This window comes from Canis lupus, chromosome 11 (assembly GCF_011100685.1).
Source record: "Canis lupus familiaris isolate Mischka breed German Shepherd chromosome 11, alternate assembly UU_Cfam_GSD_1.0, whole genome shotgun sequence".
In the NCBI taxonomy this organism is placed as follows: domain Eukaryota; kingdom Metazoa; phylum Chordata; class Mammalia; order Carnivora; family Canidae; genus Canis; species Canis lupus.
Window position 1 is genome coordinate 55,867,545 of NC_049232.1, and position 20,991 is coordinate 55,888,535.

General features: G+C 49.3%; 1 protein-coding gene across 2 annotated transcripts in view; it reads right to left on the reverse strand.

Annotated features, from left to right (window-relative positions):
• The window catches only part of GABBR2 (gamma-aminobutyric acid type B receptor subunit 2), a 348,748-nt gene that overhangs the window by 63,224 nt on the left and 264,533 nt on the right, over positions 1–20,991 (reverse strand). For both annotated transcript variants that reach the window (XR_005367035.1, XM_038552916.1), the window contains exons 10-12: positions 19,707–19,857; positions 16,477–16,609; positions 1,099–1,206 (exon numbers count right to left, since the gene is read on the reverse strand). Coding sequence is in view for 1 of the 2 variants with exons in the window: in XM_038552916.1 (XP_038408844.1) it covers positions 1,099–1,206; positions 16,477–16,609; positions 19,707–19,857 (392 nt within the window). In the remaining variant the exon portion in view is untranslated. The remainder of the gene's footprint in view (positions 1–1,098; positions 1,207–16,476; positions 16,610–19,706; positions 19,858–20,991) is intronic.

Consider the following 20,991-nt stretch of genomic DNA (forward strand, 5'->3'; position numbering starts at 1 on the left):
CAGGCTGGCAAAGGAGAGAAACAGCTCTGCCCACCCCCTCTCCCAGGACGGGCGGTTGGCCCGCGGCAGGCCTGAGCTGGGGGAGGCTGTGCCTTTGAATGCAGTTTGAAGATCTATTACAGTGGACTCCGCATATTAGCTGCTGACCAGAGGGCCTTCCTAGTCATGAGACTTGCCTGAATTTTTCTCTAGAAGTAAGGGAAGAACCGCATCACCGGAAGAGTTAAAACGACAGTGGTGGAGAAAGTTTATGACTACATTGAAAGAGTCAAGCTGAGCCAACATGCTGGTTACACCTCCCTGCATGGGTGGCAAATGCTTCCCACCCACATGAAGGCTGGGCTCCTGTCCTCTAAGGGCCTCTTTGAAAATGGAAGCATTAAATTTGGTCTGTGTCCTGTTTGCTCCCCTGTTTTAAGGGCTCCTCATTGCCCAAAAGTTAAAGTTCAGATGCCTCACTGTGGTTCCTCCTGCACCCTGTCCCTGCAAACACCATGTCCTGGCCTTAATGAGCCTTTGCTCATTAAGGATTTTAAATTTATTTATTCATGATAGAGAGAGAGAGAGAGAGAGAGAGGGAGAGGGAGAGAGGCAGAGACACAGGCAGAGGGAGAAGCAGGCTCCATGCAAGGAGCCCGATGCGGGACTTGATCCCAGGACCCTAGGATCACACCCTGGGCCAAAGGCAGGTGTTGAACCACTGAGCCACCGAGGGATCCCCACCAGCTCTGTTTAAACATCCATCCCCTCCCCAGGCCTCTACGCGTGCAGTTCCCTCTACAGGCCTCTGCCTAGCTAACCCCCACTCACCCTCGGGTCTCAGCATCAGTGTCACTTCCTACACGAAGCCTTCCCTGAGTGCTTGTACCCCTGTTGCCCCATATGTTACCAGCCAGCCCTTCTCCCCATCTGTCTTTAATGCTTTTTTAGCTGTTTGATTTCCCTAGGAGGCTGAAGGTGTCAGGGATGGGCAGGCATTGTGTTTAGCTTGAATTCCCAGCAGATAGGCCTGTGCTAAGCACACTGTAGGTATCTAATAATATTTGCTAAATAAATGGTAAGTGAACATCGCAAACATCCTGAAGCAGGAGTGATTACCTTCTTCTTCATTTTCACATTTTTGAAGATGGCGTGGACCCTCCATGTCTTTGCAAACATTGCCCCAAAGGCGGTTGTGTAGCCGACGGTGAGAATCCAGGTCCTGACCTAGAGGCCATGAGAAAACAGAGACATTAACATCTCCTAGGTGGACCGACCTCACCATCTATGAGCGCATCCCAACAGGGGGATTCTAGGTGATGGGGGCAGATGCTCTATTTTATATCCCATAGAGTTTTACTCTCATCAAAAGTCCTTCAATCGTATCTCAATCTGATAGACATTTAGTTCTATCGGCCACTCACCAGACCCAGGGCCCTGGGCATAGGGGCCTGTGAGGTTCAAACTCTGCCTGCCATGGGCTCACAGCCTAGAGGAAGCCAGTCATCGGCAGAGGCACAGAGGCTCGCAAGACCACCGAGGGATCACTAAGGGGCAACAGATCAGCCTTCTGGTCTTCCCTCCCTCCCTCTCTTCCTTAAAACCTTTTAGGTGAGGAGACAGACCTGTAGAAGGGAACATAATCGCTGGGACTTCCTGTCTCCTCACCTGAGTCTGTAGGAGACAAGATGGCCCCGGGAACCTTTCCTATGGGACTCCCAGCTCCCAGATTGTGGGCATGGGGGAGGGGTGGGCACTGAGCCATGGGGGCGGAGACTGGGCAGGAGAACCAGCCTGTCGTGGCCCTTCTCCAGTGCTCAGCAAACCCACCACTCTGGTGGGGCTGGCCAGGACCCAGCCAGAGCAGGCCCTGGGGACACCTAGCTGGCAGCTGCAGCCAGGCCAGCTCCAGGCCATGGCAGGGGCCGTTCAGCTAGGGAGGAAGGCCAGAGGAGAAAGGCCATGACCTTCCTGCTCCCACTAGGGACTTGTCTCCTTGGGCCTTGGGAGAAGAGAGGAGAGAGTGCTGCCAGGGTCCTCTCACCCGGCCCCCTCCTCCATGGCGAGGCCATGCTGTTCCAACTGCTCTGTGTGACCCCAGAGTCTGGATAGCACCAGGCCAGCCTGGCCTCTGAGCCTACACTCAGACCTTGGGTTCCTGCTCAAGATGAAGGCCCTATCTGGCTGTCACCTGTTCCCCCAGGATTAAGTATCTCCTGACCCCCAGCCCTGGGCTGGTGACTGACAGGCTGGCTCCTGCAGGCTGGGATGGCTGGCCACCATCTGTTGGGTGGTGGGGGCCTCCTGGGTGTCTATTCCCTTCCCACACTCTCATCACGGCCAGACCCCAGTCTCTCCAGATTCCACCCTCACCGGCTGGTCTGGACGCCCTCCCAAACAAGAGACTCGCCTAGCTCGCCTAGCTCAGTGTGTCACTGAGTCCTGGGGCCTCCCGCTCACTGGGGTGAGAAAGCTGTGTGCTTTGTGAGTGTCTGGTTCTGGCTTTGGTCTGTCCTCTCCTCTCCCTCAGCTCTGTTATGCTAAGTTCCCTCTAAAAGAAGATCCCCACCTGCCTCAGTTGAACACAGCAGGAAGGTAAATGCAGTAGGAGAAAGAAGGGAGACAGCCAGGCTTGTGCAGACAGCTTAGAGTCTCCATGTCCAGAGAAATCGGACACATCAGGTTTGCCCCGCCACAGCACGCCCTTCCAGCCCAGGGGTGCCATCAGCAGGTGCAGGAAGTTCCCAGAAATGCTCCCAGCCGAGTTCCTGCACAGAGTACCTTCACTCTGCCCTTCTAGCAACTTGGCTCTCCAGCCTCTAGTTATACCGAGACAATATTTCCCCTTTCTATTTTATTTGTGAGAGCAGGACCTGGCTGAGAAGACGGCAAGGCCGGCCCCCCAAGGAAAGACAACAGCATCACAGCGATTGTTCAGAAACATGGACGTGCCAGGTGTGAATGCTGGCAATGGGACAGGTAGAGACTTCATCCTTTTTTTTTAATTTCAAAAGCAAGGATAAATCAGACAGGCAAGAATGCATCACAGTACTTTAGAGAAGGCACAGGAGGGCCACATTATTACCCATATTATAATCCAACAATGCAAGAAAAGTGAACAGAACAGGTGTGGGAGGAATAATCATGCCCAGTTATTGGGAATTTAGACCTGAGCTTAATCAATGACCAGATCACAAATCTCTAGTCTGTCAGAGTTGCATAGGACCTTAAAGACCACTTCTTCCTTCCTTCCTTTCCTTCCTTGCGCCCATTGCAACCTTTAACTTAGACGACATTCCGCCCTTCCTGTCCTTGTCCTGTAAGGCATTACCGGCTGCCTCTTCCTCGCTCATCATCTCCCTCCTTCCCCTCCTTCTTCTTCCTTTCCTTCAGCCTTCCTTCCGTATCATTCCTCCTTAATCCGTCAACTCACTTCCTTCCTTCCTTCCTTCCTTCCTTCCTTCCTTCCTTCCTTCCTTCCTTCCTTTCTTCCTTCCTTCCTTCCTTGATCTGTTCACTCAGTAAGTAGTATTAGGCCAGAGGCTAAGTGTATAACGACAAAAACAACAAATAAAACAATTTTTTTTTTGAACCACCAGTTGAGTGAGAAATCACTTTGCAGATGAAGAAACTCAGAGATTCGGGGCATTTAAGACATTTTTCTGAACCATGCACACGGTCGCAGAGCTGGGCCTGGAACCCAATGCTTTGCAACCCCTGCAACTGGCCCCCATCTAGCCCTCTCTCCCTCGCATCCCATTAACTCCTCCTCAGATAGAGATTCCTACCCAGAAGCTGAAGCTGGTTCATCCATACCCAGGAGTCAGCTGTCAAAGGTACAGGACACACCCGGGGGTAGCTGACCGCCCGAGAACACATTCCTGGGCCACCTCTACACACTTTTAGTGCTAACAGGTTGGTAGAATGGCCTCCAAGTGTTTTGACCATGTTCTTCTATCAGAAAAACAATCAATTTGAAACAGGAACATAAAGGCAACGTGGACATTAAAAAAAAAAAAAAAGGATGGCAGGGGATGAAGTTGTCTCATTTGATTTTTATGCGGCTGGCAAAGATCTCTTATTTTGGGGAGAAAGGTTGCTCCGGGGCTCGTAGCTTTCTTACAGTTGCTTTGACTTACATTTTTTTAAAGTAACCATTTTTGGGCCACTTGCCTGTTTCGTGAGGCTAAGTTCATTAAGACGCAAGAATATAAATTAGCTAAGTTAGTTAAACCCTGACAACACAAATCTAGCCTGGCATCTGGAAACGGCGACATGCTGCCATAAGGGGAATCGAAGAGTGGCTGAGGAGGCCTGGGCAGGAAAGGGTCCACACCATCCTTAGAAAGGCCTCTGGCCAGGCTGGCCCTTGGCTGGCATCTGGGAACCTGCATTTGGGGACAGTTCTCACCACTCCCTCAGTGATAAGAGTGACTCTTTGCCTGAGCTGTTTGTGCCAGCACTGTGGTTTACATTGCACACCTGATCTTCAGGGACCCTGGAATTCGGGCATGTGCTAAGCAGAGGGTGCCCAGGTGACCTGCCTTCAACAAAAATCCTGGGCACATAGTCTCTAGGGAGCCCCCCCCCCCCCCCCGGCAGATGGCATTTCACACGTGTTGTCACCATTCACTCGCTGGGGGATTCGGTGTCCTAATCAGGGAAGCTCACGCCCGCCTCCCTGGGACGTTGCCCCGGGTGCCTTTACCCTTTGTTGATCTGCCTCTATATTTTTTCTCTGTCATAAATCACTGCTGTGAGTACAAACATATGCTGAGTCGTCCTAGTGGATCACTGAGCCGGGGGTTGTCTTGGGGACCCTTGGCACAACACCCCACTGCCATCTGGCATAACGGACTGATGAACCTCGCGGTTCTTTGGAGCGTTCCTGCACCGGAGTCCTGGACACACCGCTGCGCCAGGGCTCCAGGGCCAGTCCCAGTATTAAACCTTAGTAAAGCTTAACTTCTTTTGTATTCTTCTACATTAAAAAACAAAACAAAACAAAACAAAAAAAACCCAGAAGCGGTATTCCTCTGCAAGACAGTCCCTGGGTCACCTTGCACACTGTGGTGTTCACGTGCCATTTAGAGACAACCCCTCAGACCATGATGAAGCAACACTGGAGGAAAGACTCCGAGAGCTGGACAATGGGATCCCCACTGGCAGAGCTGCCCACCGCGGGCTGGCCCGGCCCAGGGTCGTTGCTGGGCCAGGCGTCTGCCATAGGGAGGTTATTTCTCTTCCCACCTCTCTATTGACTCTTTTCTTTCTTTCTCTTTTTTTATTTTTTTGGTAAATAACCAATTTATTCAATGATAGAGGTATGGGTAAAGTAAACCAATACATATTACGTTGCTATCAAAGTTACATTCCGAATACTATATAGCAAGAATGACAATTATATGTGAATTAAATGCTATGAAAATTGAAATATAGCTACTATTAAGATTTTTTTATCGCTAGTGTATTTTATGTATGTATGTATGTATGTATGTATGCATGTATGTATGTTTTACATTTATTTTTATTCACTGGCTCTTTAAGATGGAAATGGACCCTCGAGTTCAGACCTGGATCCTCTTTCCCTCTAAGGGCTTTCCCTGGATTTTTAGCCCCACTTTCAGCTTCAACCACTTTCTCTGAGCTGACAAGTCCCTTGTATCTTTCACAGCTTCTGTCTCTTTCCTGAGCTCCAGACCTGCATGAGCCACTGTCACCACAGACCTAGGTGACACCTGGCTGTGCCATAAAACTTCATGCTTCACAGCCAAAGCTGAGCCCATTGGCTCTTCCTCTGAGCAGCTCCATTTCCTCCCACCCCAGGGAAGTGCCACTATCCACACCATCGATTGTCACCCCCGTTAGGGACCTGGAAGTCCCCCTGGGGAGTCCTCCCCATCACTCTCTATTCAACCCCTAAGCCCTGCTTCTGCCTCACTTTCCGCCCAGACCATGCTTTGCCCCGCCTTGTGTCTGAGACGTGAGGCTCCATGCTTGCACCTCCCGGGCTCCCTCGCCCCCTGGCTTCTGGCTGGACTTGGAAGGTTCCATCAGGAGCTTGGAGGGTGCCAGGAGAGAGTGTTTGCTCCCTGCTGCCACTGCTTCTGAGCTGTATCTCTGGCCAAAGCTGGGTCTGTTCACATGGCTCAGGCCCTCTCTGGGTTCCAGAAAACACTCATCTCTCTAACCCTTCTGGCCTAGGAGTGAAAGCGCTTTCTGTGGTTGCTAGTCCTCTTGTGCTCTGACCCCTGTGTTTGCTTCCCTAACCCTCCTGCACCCTGGGAGCTAGTCTCTCCACTAGAGCCACTGGTGCACCCCCTCCTCTGCGTGCTCAAGCTGCCATCCTGGCAGTCATGATGAGCAAGGGCTCTGGGCTCAGACTAACAGGGGCTCAAATCCTATCTTGGTCACTTTCTATTTCTGTGAAACTGGGCAGGGCGTGTAATGTTGTTGAGACTTATTTCCTCATCTGTGAAATGGGAACAGTAATGCCTCTTTCTTCAGAGAATGGTTGCAAGGATTAGATGAAAGGTGTGTGAGGTGCTGAGGTTCTCAATCAATGTCTGATCCGTGTTCATGTGTTCCTTACCACCCCTCACTGGTCCACCAGGGAGACACTGCTGCTCTTCCCACCCCTCCCCTCCCCTCCTGCTCATCCATCCAACCCTGTCCCCCTGCCCCTTGGCAAATCTAAGCAAGTCTCCTGGGTTTAAGTCCTTCGCTGCCTTACTGAAACATCAGGTTAGATACCGGATTCTTAGCAGGGTGTAGCCCCTACCGCCCCCTACTTTTCCTGCCACCCCGCCATGGGGCACTTCACATCCAAGCCATCCCATGCTGTTTGAATGTTCCCAACCCCAACTGCTCTGGCTCATGCTGTTGGGCCTGGCACCAGCTATTCCCTCTACTCAGAATACTATTCCTCTCTCTGATCTCCTTCACAAGTTCTTATTCTTATTCGTCCTCTGAAATCCAATTTCATGAGCCACCTCCTCTGAGAAGCTCTCCCAGACCTTGCAGGGAGATCATGGCTGCCTCCTCCTTCAGACTTGTGGCCTCTTGCACGTTTCTGCTATGCTGGTCACATTGAGACCATATCTATCTGCTTATCTGTCTCCCTCTCCCATGAGATGGTGCTGGGGGAGGGAGGGCCTCCAATGCTCCATCTCTGGGACCAGCACTGGTGGGAAGGGAGTAATCGGGCTGGATGAGCCAACTTAGGAGGTAATGAGTGCTTTGTCACCAGAAATGTGCCTGAGTCAAGCACATGGAAGGAAGACCATAGAGGGGTATTTGATGGCAAAAAAGACTGAGTTCATGGCATCAGTGGTCCCTTCTACCCAAATAAAGTCTGCTGTAAGGTGGTGAGATCCCGATCACTTGACATATTCAAGCAGAGCTTGGAGGGCCCCCTGTAGGAATGCTGTAGGAGTATCTCCTGCACTTACTTGATGATGACCTAGGTATCTCCCTTCTGTGTGTCCCTATGATGCCAAATACACCAGAAGGTTCTGAGGGGCTCTACGGTTCTGTTTCCAATATGTCACCTTTAATACAAGTCTCTACTGATTCATCAACACAAGACAAATAGCTACTTTTTCTCCCAAAGTCTTAAACATATTTACTCTTCTGACGGTAAGGTCTTTCTTTTCTCCCTCAGCCGCAAAGTGGCCGCCCGCCTCTGCACACTGCCTTGAACACATACATCCCCGAGGCAGGGAGACCTTGAGGCAGGTGATGTCCGCATCAGTCTTAACCATGAAAAGGAAAAAACAATTCGACACATCTCCAAATGGAAAGAAAAACCTATGCCCAGAACAATTCGGCTCAGCTGCTTGCTCAATTGATTTTGGGAAGGCCTGCCTGGCAGAGGGAAGGGCTTTCATTGCTCTTTGGGGGACCAGTGGGCAAATGGACACACGGCCTCTCTCGCAGGTTCTGACAGATGACCGGGGCTGCCACGCTCTGGGCCTCCTGTCACTGCAGAGGCATATGAGCCCCAAGCCGGGAAGTCAGATGGCACGGGAAGCTCTGGTGGCTGGTTGGATGCTGGGGGTCAAGATGCTTTCCCATTGTCCAGAAAGGTTCTTTTTAGAAACTTTGGTTTCTTTTTTTCTCTTCTTTCTTCTTCTTCTTCTTCTTCTTTTTTTTTTTTTAGAACCTTTGGTTTCATTCTGACCATTCACCCCAGGCAATCAATGGCGAGAAGGCAGGAAAAGAAGACCCAGACTGTCCAAAAGCAAGACCCAAGCCTCTGCTATGTACATCTTCCTGGGGCAGGGGGTGAGATTTGGTGTGCGTCCTGAGGTTCTAAGCCTCTGGGGAGGCTATACACTGCTCCAGAAGACCCTGTCTTGCCCAGGTTCCTTTAAGCAAGATCTGAACAGAAAATACCCTCAAGGGTTTGGAGTACAGCAAAACCTTTCTAGGGGAGGGTAGGTACAATTCAGAGGGCCACGGGAGAGGCTGGACACAGGGCCACTCTGGGACCCACGGGGATGTCTTAGCAGCCTTGGGGCAAACCACTTAAAGCCTTTCCTTTTGGGAGAAGGAATTTTTTTCTTTTTCCTTTTTTTTTTTTTTTTTTGTCAATTTTAAATACAGTTTTATTTAAGACATTGCATTTTCCACTTAACAATACAGTGCTTATAAAGTGCAATGTTTATTTCCTTTCCTTGTGCACATATTCCATATTCAAGTATCAACAATGCCCAGTATATTTACTATAGCAGCTTGACTTTAAAACTGCCATGGAATTTACTACAAATTTGGGCCCTTCAAATGTGTGGAACAATGCTAGACCTGTCATCAGGTTGGCTTAATCAACCTCTTCAATGGTAGGCCCAAAGGAGGCACCACCAGAGGGAGGAGCTCCACCACCAGGAAAGCCTCCAGGCATTCCTCCTGGCTTGCTGGGAGGAGGAATTTCTGAGAAGCATCCCCTCAGGGGACTTTTTTGAACCCCCTCCTGAAAGCCCTCCCAGCTGAAGAACTGAGCACTTCACAGGATGAAATCCAGCCCCCACTGACCCTGATATCAATACCCTTGTAGAGTGCACAAAATGTACACTTGGTGGCCCTTGCTCAGGTGACAGGATGCAGAGTGAGGGGAGAGGTCTTTCTTCCCCTTCTCTCCATGACCCGAGCAGGTGCCTTGGCCATGAGAGGCCAGCGAATATTCTGGATGCATGATGTTTTCGAGATGGGTGGTGACAGCATGGGGGGGGGGGGTGCGTGGGCTGAGTGGGGCGCCTCCCCGTGGCTCTGGGGACCAAGGATGCAGATGAGCGGGTGCTGGGCCAAGAGAAGGGCAGAGTGGATGCGCTACAGTGTCTGCAGCTGCTATGAAACTTGCAGGCAAGTAAGAGGCATCTTCTAGGACTTCCAGAAATTACTGTTGCTCATTTCAAGGGGTCCCCTACATAAAGTCTTCCCTGATCAGTCTCCTCACTTTTGGCCCTCCCTCCCTCCCCCAGGCCTGTCTCCCTTGAGACATACAGCATCCTGAATGGTAGTTATTCTTTTTTTTTTTTTTTTAAGATTTTATTTATGTATTCATGAAAGGCACACAGAGGCAGAAGCATAGGCAGAGGGAGAAGCAGGCTCCCTGGAGGAAGCCTGATGAGGGACTTGATCCTAGGACCGCCGGATCATGACCTGAGCCAAAGGCAGATGCTCAATTACTGAGCCCCATGAATGGTAGTTATTCTTTACCTACATCTTCCCGTCTACAGTGCCAGCTCCCTGAGGGCAGCGATCTATGCAGTCCTTACTGTGCTCAGAGTAAGTACCTGGGAAATGTTATCACGTGAATGAGTGACTTCTAGGACCAGAGCTAGGGCCTGGAGAGGCCCACAGGAGAGTGTGAGGGATGAGAGCACATCATCTGCTGGAGATCTGGGGAGCCTCTGGTGCCCTTCTTAGCCTCCTCCTGGAAGCCAGAGGCAACCCTTCACAACTGAAGGATCCGGCTCAGGATGGAGATGGGGTGGGGAGGCCACCGTTGTAAGAGGGGAGCTGCAGCCTTTCCAAGACTCCGGTTGGCTCCAACAGACCTTGTCAGCTCAGTTCTAGTCCCCACGGCTGCCTCCTTCTGCTGGTCTGCACCTGCCAGGCAAGGCCACCATTAGACACCCTGGGCATCCCCTGGCCCAGCCTTCCAGCCACCTTCGGAAATCACAAAGCGCGCTATGGCCAGCCACAAAACACAGGATTGCATGCTGAGGCAACCCCCTCCCCACATTATTGTATCAGGTTATCTTTCAACTGCCTCAAAAAGAAATCCCCAAGCAAACAATAAATATCACAGACATGTATGGCCTTTTGAATCAAAACATCACTAATTCTTCCTAGACTTGAGTTTACTGGGAGGCCAGGTGGGTGTTCCCAGATAGCCTTTGCCTTTTGAGTCAGAGTCAGAAAATCCTAGCATCCCAGAAGGGCTAGAAGAGCACATCCTGCCCCTCAATCCAGTGCCTGCGCCCCCACCACCCCACCCTTCCCAGCCACTGCCCATCCTGAGATCATCCATACACCTCTTATGAGCAGCGTGGATGGCTGAGAGCATGCTCCAGGACCCAGAATCCAACCTTGCCTCCTATGATGAGGCTGCTCTGCTTCCAGAGATTCCATGGGGAGGGTGTGTGTGTGTGTGTGTGTGTGTGTGTGTGAGAACAGAAGCCCCCTTATGCCCCTAGCTGATCCTCAAGAGCCAAGATTTCTTTTTATTTTTATTTTTATTTTTTTAAGATCCAAGATTTCTGATGCTTACATTTCTCTTCCATGACCAGTCTCCAAGAGACAAACACAAAAATAAAGCAGAGTTCTAACCTTGACCTTTGTACTACTCTAGGTGTGGTCTGGGAGCTTGTTAGAGATGAGGCCTCTCAGGTGCACCCCAGAGCTCCTGAGTCAGAATCTGCATTCACAAGATCCTTAGCTGATTTAAATGCTCATGGCACTATGGATGCAGGCAGAAGACAGGCTGGTGGTTACCCCCAAGGGAGTGAGGGGCATAGATCGCCACAGGAAGGGAAGGACTTTCAGGATGCTAGCGGTGAGCTGTTTCTTGATCGAGATCATGGATTCACAGCTGAGTTTGGTCTGTGAAAATTCACTGAGCTATATACACTTATGTGTGTGGGAGTGTGTGCATACTTTAATAAAAAGTTTTTTTTTTTTTTTTTTTTTTTTTAAAGAGAAGGAATCAGGATTGTCAGCAAGTAGAGGCAGCAGGAGATCTACAGCTAAGCCATGATCCTCTGAGCTGCCTTGAGAGTGGCCCCAGGCTGAACCGGCTTCTCCTAGCTCTCCCATCACATGCCTATGCCTGGGGACTCTCATCTGCTTCTTTCTTACCTTGCCTGGCCGCCCGAGGCCCCTTTTGGCTCTGAACGCAGCAGAGGTACAGCAGCTTGGCTTTGACTTAGACAGGGCCTGAGTCTGTGCCCGCCCCAGTTCTAGCAGAGCAAGGCCATGTGAGGCCAGAAGTCTCCATGGACGGATCTCCGTTCAATCAACCAGCACCAACACCACTTTTGCAGGCTCCTCTTTATCCTAAATCTGCTGTGCTTTATCAGTGTCTCTCTCAGCAGTATTCTCAGGGAACACCACGATCCAGACACAATCCCATCATTCATAAAGATAATGGCTAACATTTATTGAACCCTAGTGTGAGGCAGGCACTAAATGCTCTGCATACACTATGCCGTTGAATCCTTATGATCCTATTTTTAGGCCCATTTTACAGAGAAGTAAACTAAAGTTCAGAGGCATTAAGTAAACTAAAGTCACACAGCTGGGAAATAGCGTAGTTGGGATTTGAACATAAGCAGTGTTCAAACTGTAATTCTCTTATATGCTGGGTATCTGAAATGTTTGGGGACAAGCATTGGGGACGTATCAAATCTGAGTGAATAAATACCACCGAATTATACACCTTAGAAGGGTGAACTTTCTGGTACGTAAATAATATCCCAAGTTTAAAAAATCCAAATGGACAAATTTTAGAGGTTGAGATAAATGTTGACCACATTTCCCTACAAATTTGGTGGATCTGTTTCTCTGGTATGAACTAGTTAACAACAAATATATATATTTGTCTAAGAATGCAGTATCTTAGGCACTTCCGTAGTCCAATGGATCTAAGTTCCAAACTTCAGCCCTGCCACCCAGCCATGGGCAACAGAGTTTTGGTTTTCTCTTGTGTCACAAGGGACAGAGAACCTTGCCTTGTCAGGGGGGTGTGGGGATCTGAAGGGACGTCTGCACCGGCCAGCAAGTGGATAGTACTGAGTTTTGGGAGGGCACAGGCCTGGGGAGTGAACATGGTGCTGCTGACCACCTCCACCCTTAGGGATGCTCTGAGAGCCCTCGAAGCTCCTGAGAACTTGGTTGGGATCTGAGGCCCATCTGGGTCTCGCCTTCACTGCAGAGCCCCTTCTCATGCTCCATGCTCCACGCTCATGCGGGGGGTTCTGCTTAAGATTCCACAAGGAAGACAAGCACCTTTCCTCTTCCTCACCCATCTTGCTCCCACTCTGGCTGGGATTCCTGAGCCAGGTCAGCGAGTAAGTTTTGAGCCGGCCCTCCCACACCCCCTGGCATGGGGGTTCTGGCCCAGCCCAGCACTGTCCTCATAGGCAGCTCCCTGCCCATAGGGGCCATGTTGCTATGGTGATTCCACTACCCACACAGTGTCCAGGGAGATAGCAGAGTGTAGCTGGAGCTGTTTGCAAGACTTGCTGAAACCAGGCAGGGAAGATTCCTGAAAGGGTCAGAGGGAGCGTGTGTGTGTGGGGGCAGGGATGGGAACTAAGTATAACTGCTTCCCTCGCAGTTGCTCTGTGTGTGTGTGTGTGTGTGTGTGTGTGCACTCATGCGTGGAAATGCATGCTCACACATGCAACCCCCTCACCCCCGTCCAAGTTATAATGGCCCTCATGAGCCGAGGCACAGCCCCTAGAGAGGCATAATCTCATGATTGTCATTGGTTTCTTCCTGAGGTAGTGTTCACGGTTTATCACTGTGTTTAGTTTCCATATTGAAAATGAAAAGAAAAAAGATTGAGCATTCACCTAGCAGCAGGAAGGACTGAACAATGACTTCCATATGCCTTGTCCTTTGTCCTGTGAAAATTTCCTCTAGAACACAGAGCAGGACACCAGGACTGTAACTGTGACAGGGAGAGAGGGGCCCACCTGCTGTCCCTGGTGCTCCAGGCACCTCATTGCAATCATCTCATTCAGCCCACACCACCATTGTGCACGGGGATTTGTTAAGCTCATTTTGCAGATGGTGAAACTAAGGCCAAGAGAGGCTAAGTCACCGGCCACGGTCAGGGGCCAGTTCATGCAGGCGGTGGGAGTCACACCCAGGGGGCTTAAGATCTGTGTTCACTGAACTACCTGGCCCTGCTTCTACTTCCTTCTCCCAGTTCAGGGGGTGTTTACCGGTGAGCAGCCTGTTTGGCCCAGAGTAAACAGAATCCGAGGTACCAGGTAAAATAAAGGAGCCAACCCCTCTGGAATAGCAGGTGGAGCACAACTCATATTGCACTCACTGGGGACTGGTATTTAGGCTCTCAATTCAAGAGCTTTCAATCCCCCTTCCTGAGCGGTATCGGGAATTATTAAATAGGTGACCCCAGGCCTCACCCATGTGCACATTTGTGCTGACCCAATTCAGTCCAGAGTAGTTAATCTATGCCTCTTCCCCACAGTCATGAATGTGGGTTCCCCTTTACAGAGCCTCTGAAACAGCCCTGACTGCAAATAAATGAATCCTCAGGGATGGTGAGAACTGGGGCCTAACATCTTCCGAGCCCTCATGTTCGGAGCTAATGCTGATTTGTAAAGCGCTTTATGATTTATTCATACCGCCGTGCCAGGCTTCCCAGGACAACCTTCCCCTCACACAAATGAGTGCGACTCCCAGAACAGAATGTCAGGCTTCATTAAAAGAAAAAAACCCGGATGTGGGGGATGTCCCTTTTTCTTTGCTCCCTAGCTTGCGTCACGCTGTTTGCAGGATTCAGGTCAAAGTCAAGAAAGCACCTATGCAGTAACAGCCTTTGGATCCTGGGCAGGGTAAGATGTCAGGAGCTTCTTTCTGGGAGGAAGAGACTCTCTCTGCACCAAAGACTCAAACTTGGGCCAGGGGATGCAGTCTCAGGTGGCAGGCAGCAGGTGACCGAGCCAGGCAGAGGGGCCCTGGGAGTGGCCAGGGTGGAACTCCACTCCCTGGTTCTTGGCTGGGAGACCAAGGTGGGCCCCTCAGCTCTCTGGGCTTCCACTGAGATATCGAAGCTATATAAAAATGCAAGTCACCAGACTAGCTCCTGATACAGTTTTCGTTATTGCTGTAATCACCGTCTCTTCAAACATGGGGGGGGAGTGTCCTCAGGTGCAGAGGGGAGAAGGAAATCCCCACTCTCCTCACTTAGTTTCTTCTGAGTATTCAGAAGCAGCCCCTTACTGTGGCCTCACCTCTGCCCAGGAAAGCTGACCTTGGACACACTTGGCATCCATGAAAGTGCAAGGGCACAAAAGTCAAAAGACCTGCTGAGCACAAATGGAGGGGAATTAAATGTGGGGGACCTAAAGGTCTTCACAGCATCCCTCAGAGGAGCAAGACTCCCACAAGCCATGGTCATCATCCTTGTGCCAAAGGGTCATACTCCTGAGGTGACAAACAGCTAAACCATACCCACAGGGACATTTGAGCAGCTCATGGTGCTTCTCTGAAAGTTCCCTGTCCTCCAGGGTATCAGGGACTTGACCACACACTTCTCACATGGAACCCTTTGGACAAAGTAAGTGTTCTGTAGGCATCTCACTCGCTAGGCAATTCACATCCAATTACTGGTAATATTAACAATTTCTTGATGCCAGGTGAGAGTCAGTCCAATCTAATCAACTGCAGGACTCAGGGGGCTTCCCCTCTTTCCATGCTGTCTCAGAGCATGGGGATCGGATGCAGTCTTGACAGTCCAAGGTGTGGGTGCTGACCTGCAGCACCTGGAAGAGGTCCTCCGCTCTGTTTACCCCTCCCTGCCAGTTTGCAATCCATAAATGTCCAGTAGTGGGCGACACTGAGACTTCAGAGCAGCAAGTATAATCCAAAAGGGACTGCTGTGCAAAAAAGGGTCTACATTGCTCTTAATACCTTATAAGAAAACAGTAACAACAAAAGAGTCGCTTTTTATCAATCTAGCCGACATGGATCCTTTGGCCATCCCTTCTAGCTTTGGTCCTCCAGGCCAGGAATTGGATGAGTTACTGCGTTTGGGACAATACAGAGACCCAAATGGCTAACCCAGTTTTGAGAGATCAGAAGTAGTCAAAGTCCAGAAATAAATCCCAACTGCTCATTCTCATTTTAAATAGTGAGCCGATGATACTGTCAACTGAGAGTTAGTTCTACACCACTGTTAATTGCTAATGCATTTTTTTCTCTTGTAGAAAAAAACCGCCACCAACACCACCAAAGAGGCAACAAATATTTAAAACATGGTCATTAATTTTCAAAATAGGATTTCTAAGATATACTAAATAAATTACACTGTCTTGGGTTTCCTTAAGCACATGCATTCTCAATGGGGGTGATCTAGTTCCCAAGGGGCAAATTTGGTTTGTATTTTTATTTTTATTTCATTTTTTAAAGATTATTTATTTATTTATTTATTTATTTATTTATTTATTTATTTATTCATGAGAAACAGAGAGAGATGCAGAGACATAGGCAGAGGGAGAAGCAGGCTCCCCACAGGGATCCCGATGTGGCACTTGATCCTAGGACCCCGGGATCATGCCCTAAGCCAAAGGCAGACACTCCACAACTGAGCCACCCATGCGTTCTGCAAACATTGCTTTTTAAATGTGAAAATACTACTCTTTCATGTATAAACTATAGATATACATATAGTATATAAACAAACATATAGTATATCTTTGGTATTAAATTTTTATGAGGGGATAATTATAAACAAGTCTAAAAAGGCTTCTTAGAAGAGCAATAAGGAAAAAAATGGGTTGAGAAACACTGCTTAAATAGAAAATAGTGGCTCTGATTTTTTCTACATGACTCAAAGTCATACGCACAGACACCTCTCATTATATTCTGTTAACAGTTCTTGAGATACATGGGCAGACTTCTTCCTTCTTACATGGCCCTGACCCTGACGCCAGGTGTAGATCCTTTTCTGGGTGGTGGTTTTCCTCCCTCCCTTTTATAGACTATCTGGTCATCTCTTCGGGGGCTTTTTTCTAGCGGTGGCTTGATAAATCCTTGATCTTAATTCTGTAGGCAACACTGAAGTCCATTCTGGTCTGAAAGCAACAACATACTGCCCGGTTGAAACTGCACCAACAGCTGAATGAGTTGTCTTTTGCCTGTTCACGTATTTTTGTTTTTGGGTTTGTATCTGTGTTTTGGAGGATGGAAAACCAAGAAAACCTGATATCCCATCCCCCTGGAACATGCAGAATGACTTACAGTGCAAAGTGTTTCGAAGGTCTTTTCAGACACAAAGGATCCATCAAGGCCAAAGAGAAATATCGATGCATAGGAGAGCATCCCTCCAAGGATAATGAGGTTGTTCATATAGGGACTGGACATCTTTATCAGCCTGCCAAGAGAAAGACTCCAGTCAACAGAACTGTGCAGGTCCTTATTCCTCCAGCAAACATTTCCTGAATGCCTACTAGGTGTTGAGTGTTGCCACGGTTAGAGGAGTGAGAAATGCAAACCTGGCTTCCTCCTACTTCCCACCCCTGCCGCCACCCCAGGCTGTGCACCTGCTGTGGGGCCGCTTCCCTCTCACTGAAGGACCCCGGATGCTGTCTAATTCTACTGGTGGATTTTTCCTCCGTCAAGTTTGCCTGTAACTTCTCTAGGGGCAGCTTGTAACACCAAGCTTCTTCAACCATTCATTTTCAGTTTGCACAGAAACATTAAGTCAACAGGTTTTGTTTTGTTTTGTTTTCCCCTCTGGGGCTGGGAAGATATATGCTAAGTCTAGAGAATTCTACATTTTAATTCAGCAGCCTTCCGGGAAGAAGGAGATGAGGGGAAGAAGGCCATACCACCCTCTATCTTGTCGCGGGGGCCAGGCCTAGGAGGTCTAGAGGTGAGCATTCAGGGCTGCTCAGGAAGTATGGTTGCCAGGTGGTACGTGAGCATTCACTTTGGTCATCTGAAGCTCACCCAGTCTTATGCACAAAGGGGTCACACATGTGGATAAGAATGCTTCACCTAGGCATTAGGTGATAAAATGGACAATGGAGTCTCTATCCTCACCCCTGCCCCTATCTTTACTAGGCTACTGTTGGGGACATTCTTTATACTCCCAGACTTGGAAGTATGCTTGTCTCTCACCTCCTACAGGAATTCTGCTTTGGCTCCCAGCTGCCTAGCAAGCCAGGCCTGGGTCAGACCAACAGCCAGCTGGAACTCCCCCTCAGAAGTGCCTGGCTACCCCAGCACCATCCACTCAGTCTGTCTTGGGTTTTCAGGTGCCCTCTGGTCCAGGTGCTCTTTTGCAGGTTGTAATTAGGGTCAGTTGTTGCCCATTTTTTTTTTTTTTTTTTTTTTTTTTTTGCACTCTGCCATTCTCTGAATCCTTTCACATTTAAGAAAAAATGCAATGGTCCAATTGGGAGAGAGACAAGAAGCCTGATGCAAATTATGGATCACATGAGGCTTCAGAGTTGGGACATTGGGTGGGGCCACTGTACAGAGGTGCCCCCTTGGCAGGGCCACTCAGCCTGGCTGAGTCTCCTCATAAGTAAAGCGGGAGCACAGATCACACTGCCCAGGGTGTGTGTGAAGTTGATGTGACACTGGATTCCTAGGGGTCCTTTTGCAAACCATGGACTAGAAAGGCCCCTTCATCCTTATTACCACAGGAAGCCGGGGCAGGGAGAGGCCAGAAGTAGGGCTGATTACCTGGAGTAAAAGGACCTTAACAGATAGGTACCATGCAGGGACATAAAAGTGAGGGGAACTTGGAACTCCTGTGACATTTATTCTTATGTCTTTCAGATTTTTAGTTATTTATTTATTTAAAGATTTTATTTATTCATGAGAGACACAGAGAGAGAGGCAGAGACACAGGCAGAGGGAGAAGCAGGCTCCCTATGGAGACCCCAATGTGGGACTTGATCCCAGGACCCTAGGATCACACCCTGAGCCCAAGGCAGACCCTTCACCACTGAGCCACCCAGGCATCTCTCTTTCAGATTTTTTAATGTGCAAGGCCAGTAAAAAATTCAGAGATGCCAGCCTACTGGAGAGAGTAACTGTCATTTTCCACAGGAGGCCAAAACGGGGCAGTGAAAGAATTAAAGGAGTTTAGTGTTATGATAGGGACAGCTTGTTGTTAAGGTAGGTATTTTGGAAGCTTGTAGAAAGGGAGTCTGATTATTAATTGAGAGCTGATTATGTGCCCAGGCCTTGTGCCAAATACTAATGGGTATGGTCATCAGTTAAAGTTTGTACAGAGTAGACAAAGTTATCTTCTTTTTCTTTCTTCTTCTTCTTCTTCTTCTTCTTCTTCTTCTTCTTCTTCTTCTTCTTCTTCTTCTTCTTTCTTCTTCTTTCTTCTTCTTCTTCTTCTTCTTCTTCTTCTTCTTCTTCTTCTTCTTCTTCTTCTTCTTCTTCTTCTTCGGTGGCATATGTGTTATTGATGTACAGAAAATAAAATAACAGTGAACACAAGTCTTTTTGGTCTTCAGGAAATAGGTTTGACTTAATAAAAACCAAAAACAATAACAACAAAATATAGAGCCTTGAAATTCTTCCTTTGGATGCAAGGAGATAGAAAACAACAGCAACAAACCCGGTTCTCTGTGGAATCAGGCTTGCTCCTGGCAGCCGGGAAGGTCACACAGCCTGGGGCTTCTGGGCTCCATGTCACTGAGGCTGTGCCCCTGGTGGCCCCCACTCTGAGCCCCTGCTCAGCGGCTCCCCAACAACACAGGGAGCTGGGATCAGGGATTTGCTATGGAAACCACAGAAGCTGGCCATGCTTGGTGAACACCAACACTTGGGTGGTGGCCTGTTCTACCCACGGCCGACCAGAATAACTCAGTGAGTGAGCTGCTCTCTTCCAAAGAGTGAAGAACATGTGTGGCAGAGAAGAAACCAAAGCCAGAAACGCAGGGGACAGGTGTGGCTGACAGTGGCCCTCCCTCTGTCACTGGGCTTCTGGATTCTCGTCTGTGATCTGGGGACTTATCTGAGGGGCTAGTGAGAGTGACATGAGGGAGAAGCTTCTCAGATGGTAAAGTACTGTACGGAGGGGGAGCGCCCCTTAGTAAACTCAGTGATTGCCTCGGGCAATGCTTCCCCAAGATGCTGGGGGCGGGGTAATGGGGGGTTTGGGCAAATTCTCCCTTCTGTATTTTTCCTCCTGGACTGGTTCAAAGTGCAGGAGCATAGCCAAAGCTCCGAGGAGGCCTATGGACTCAGAGTTGATTTAACCCAGCCCTCCTGTGCAACCAGCATGGTGTGTGTGTGTGTGTGTGTGTGTGTGTGTATCAGTGTGCACACATGCACATGGAACAACTAATAACATCCTAGTGACTGAACAAACACTTTAGAAAGCCACCCTGAGAACTTCTTCTGTGCCCTGGTATATCTGTCATGTGACGCCCCTACACTTTATCCATGAGGTTTGTCAATCCAGAAAGCATCAGTCCAAGAGGAGGGAGTGAACGGCTTACTTCTGATTCCGATTCTTGATGTTGAAGAAGAGGAAAGCGCTGGCCATGATCATCCCCAGGATGGTGAGGGCAGAGAGGATGCTGTAGAGGGGTAGGGAGATCTTTCGGAGCTGCTCCAGGATGATGGTCTTGTCTTTTGGTGGTTCGGATCCTAAAAGGCCAAGGAACAGACATGAGCCAAGCCCAGGGCACAGTCAGCCCTTGAGAACATCTTTGCCTGAGTGTCTTGCCATCTGGCACCTGTGCATAACCTCTGTGCAGGACACATCTACTGGGCGAGAGGGCTCCAGTGGTTGGCCAGTCTACTGGCAGGGAGCCCTAGCTAGGACTTATTTCTTTCTCTAAATAGAATCAATAAGGAATTTGTGATGCATTTAATAGCCATTAAAAGACTAGAATTTGATTTGGTCTAATTACCCTGTTGAAAAACCATCCCCATTTGTCCCTAAAGGTAATGGCAGCTCGGAAGGCACAGGGCTGGATGCTGTGAGTGGGTACGACTGGGTGCCACCGGGGGTGAGGAACCTGGCTTGGGCTCTCTGCTCTGAGACATGATAATGATCACCCTCAACAGGGCAGACAGCTCGCCTGTCAGTCCCATGGAGACATGTATGTCTCTGGGCATGGGTTTCCTGCCTCAAGGTCATTATGTTGTAAAAGCTTTTCCTGGTTTTCCATTTTCATAAGTCTCACTCACTGTGGGAGGCAGAAGCTACTGGCATGCTTTGCCCTCCCTGCTGTGCCAGGACTGGACCAGACCTGTGGGATTCCATTCCTCTGTGTGACTGCAGAGCTGTCCCTGCTCATTCTCCAAGGGCACCAGGAACCTAGAGGAGCCCTGAGGCCAAAGATGAGAAGACTCATCTTTGTGGTCACTGGCAAAACCGACTGGATACAGGCTGGCTTGGGAGGAGCGGTGCAGGGACCCTGTCCGACTCCGCCCCACTTCTTACAAATCCCTTTTTTCTTAGCTGCTATTTCAAGTCAGGCCTCTGCTGCAGAACTGTGAAACACTGGGACTTTTCCCTCTGGTGGGGAAAGCAGGGAGCCCAGGGAGCCCCACCAGGGGTCATGATGGTCCCACCATGGCCATGCCATGGGTACCAGCCATGGTTACCCTGCTGTTCCCAGGAGATGAGCAGAGGATGGGCAGGTGTGGCAGCAGGGATTGAGATCTCCCCTGAACATCTGTGTTTAAAAAACTCTGTTAGCAGGTTCAAATATGTTTGGAAACATTCAGTGGATAAAAAGAGTTAGAACCATCTAAGTAGTCTAGGGAAGTTGC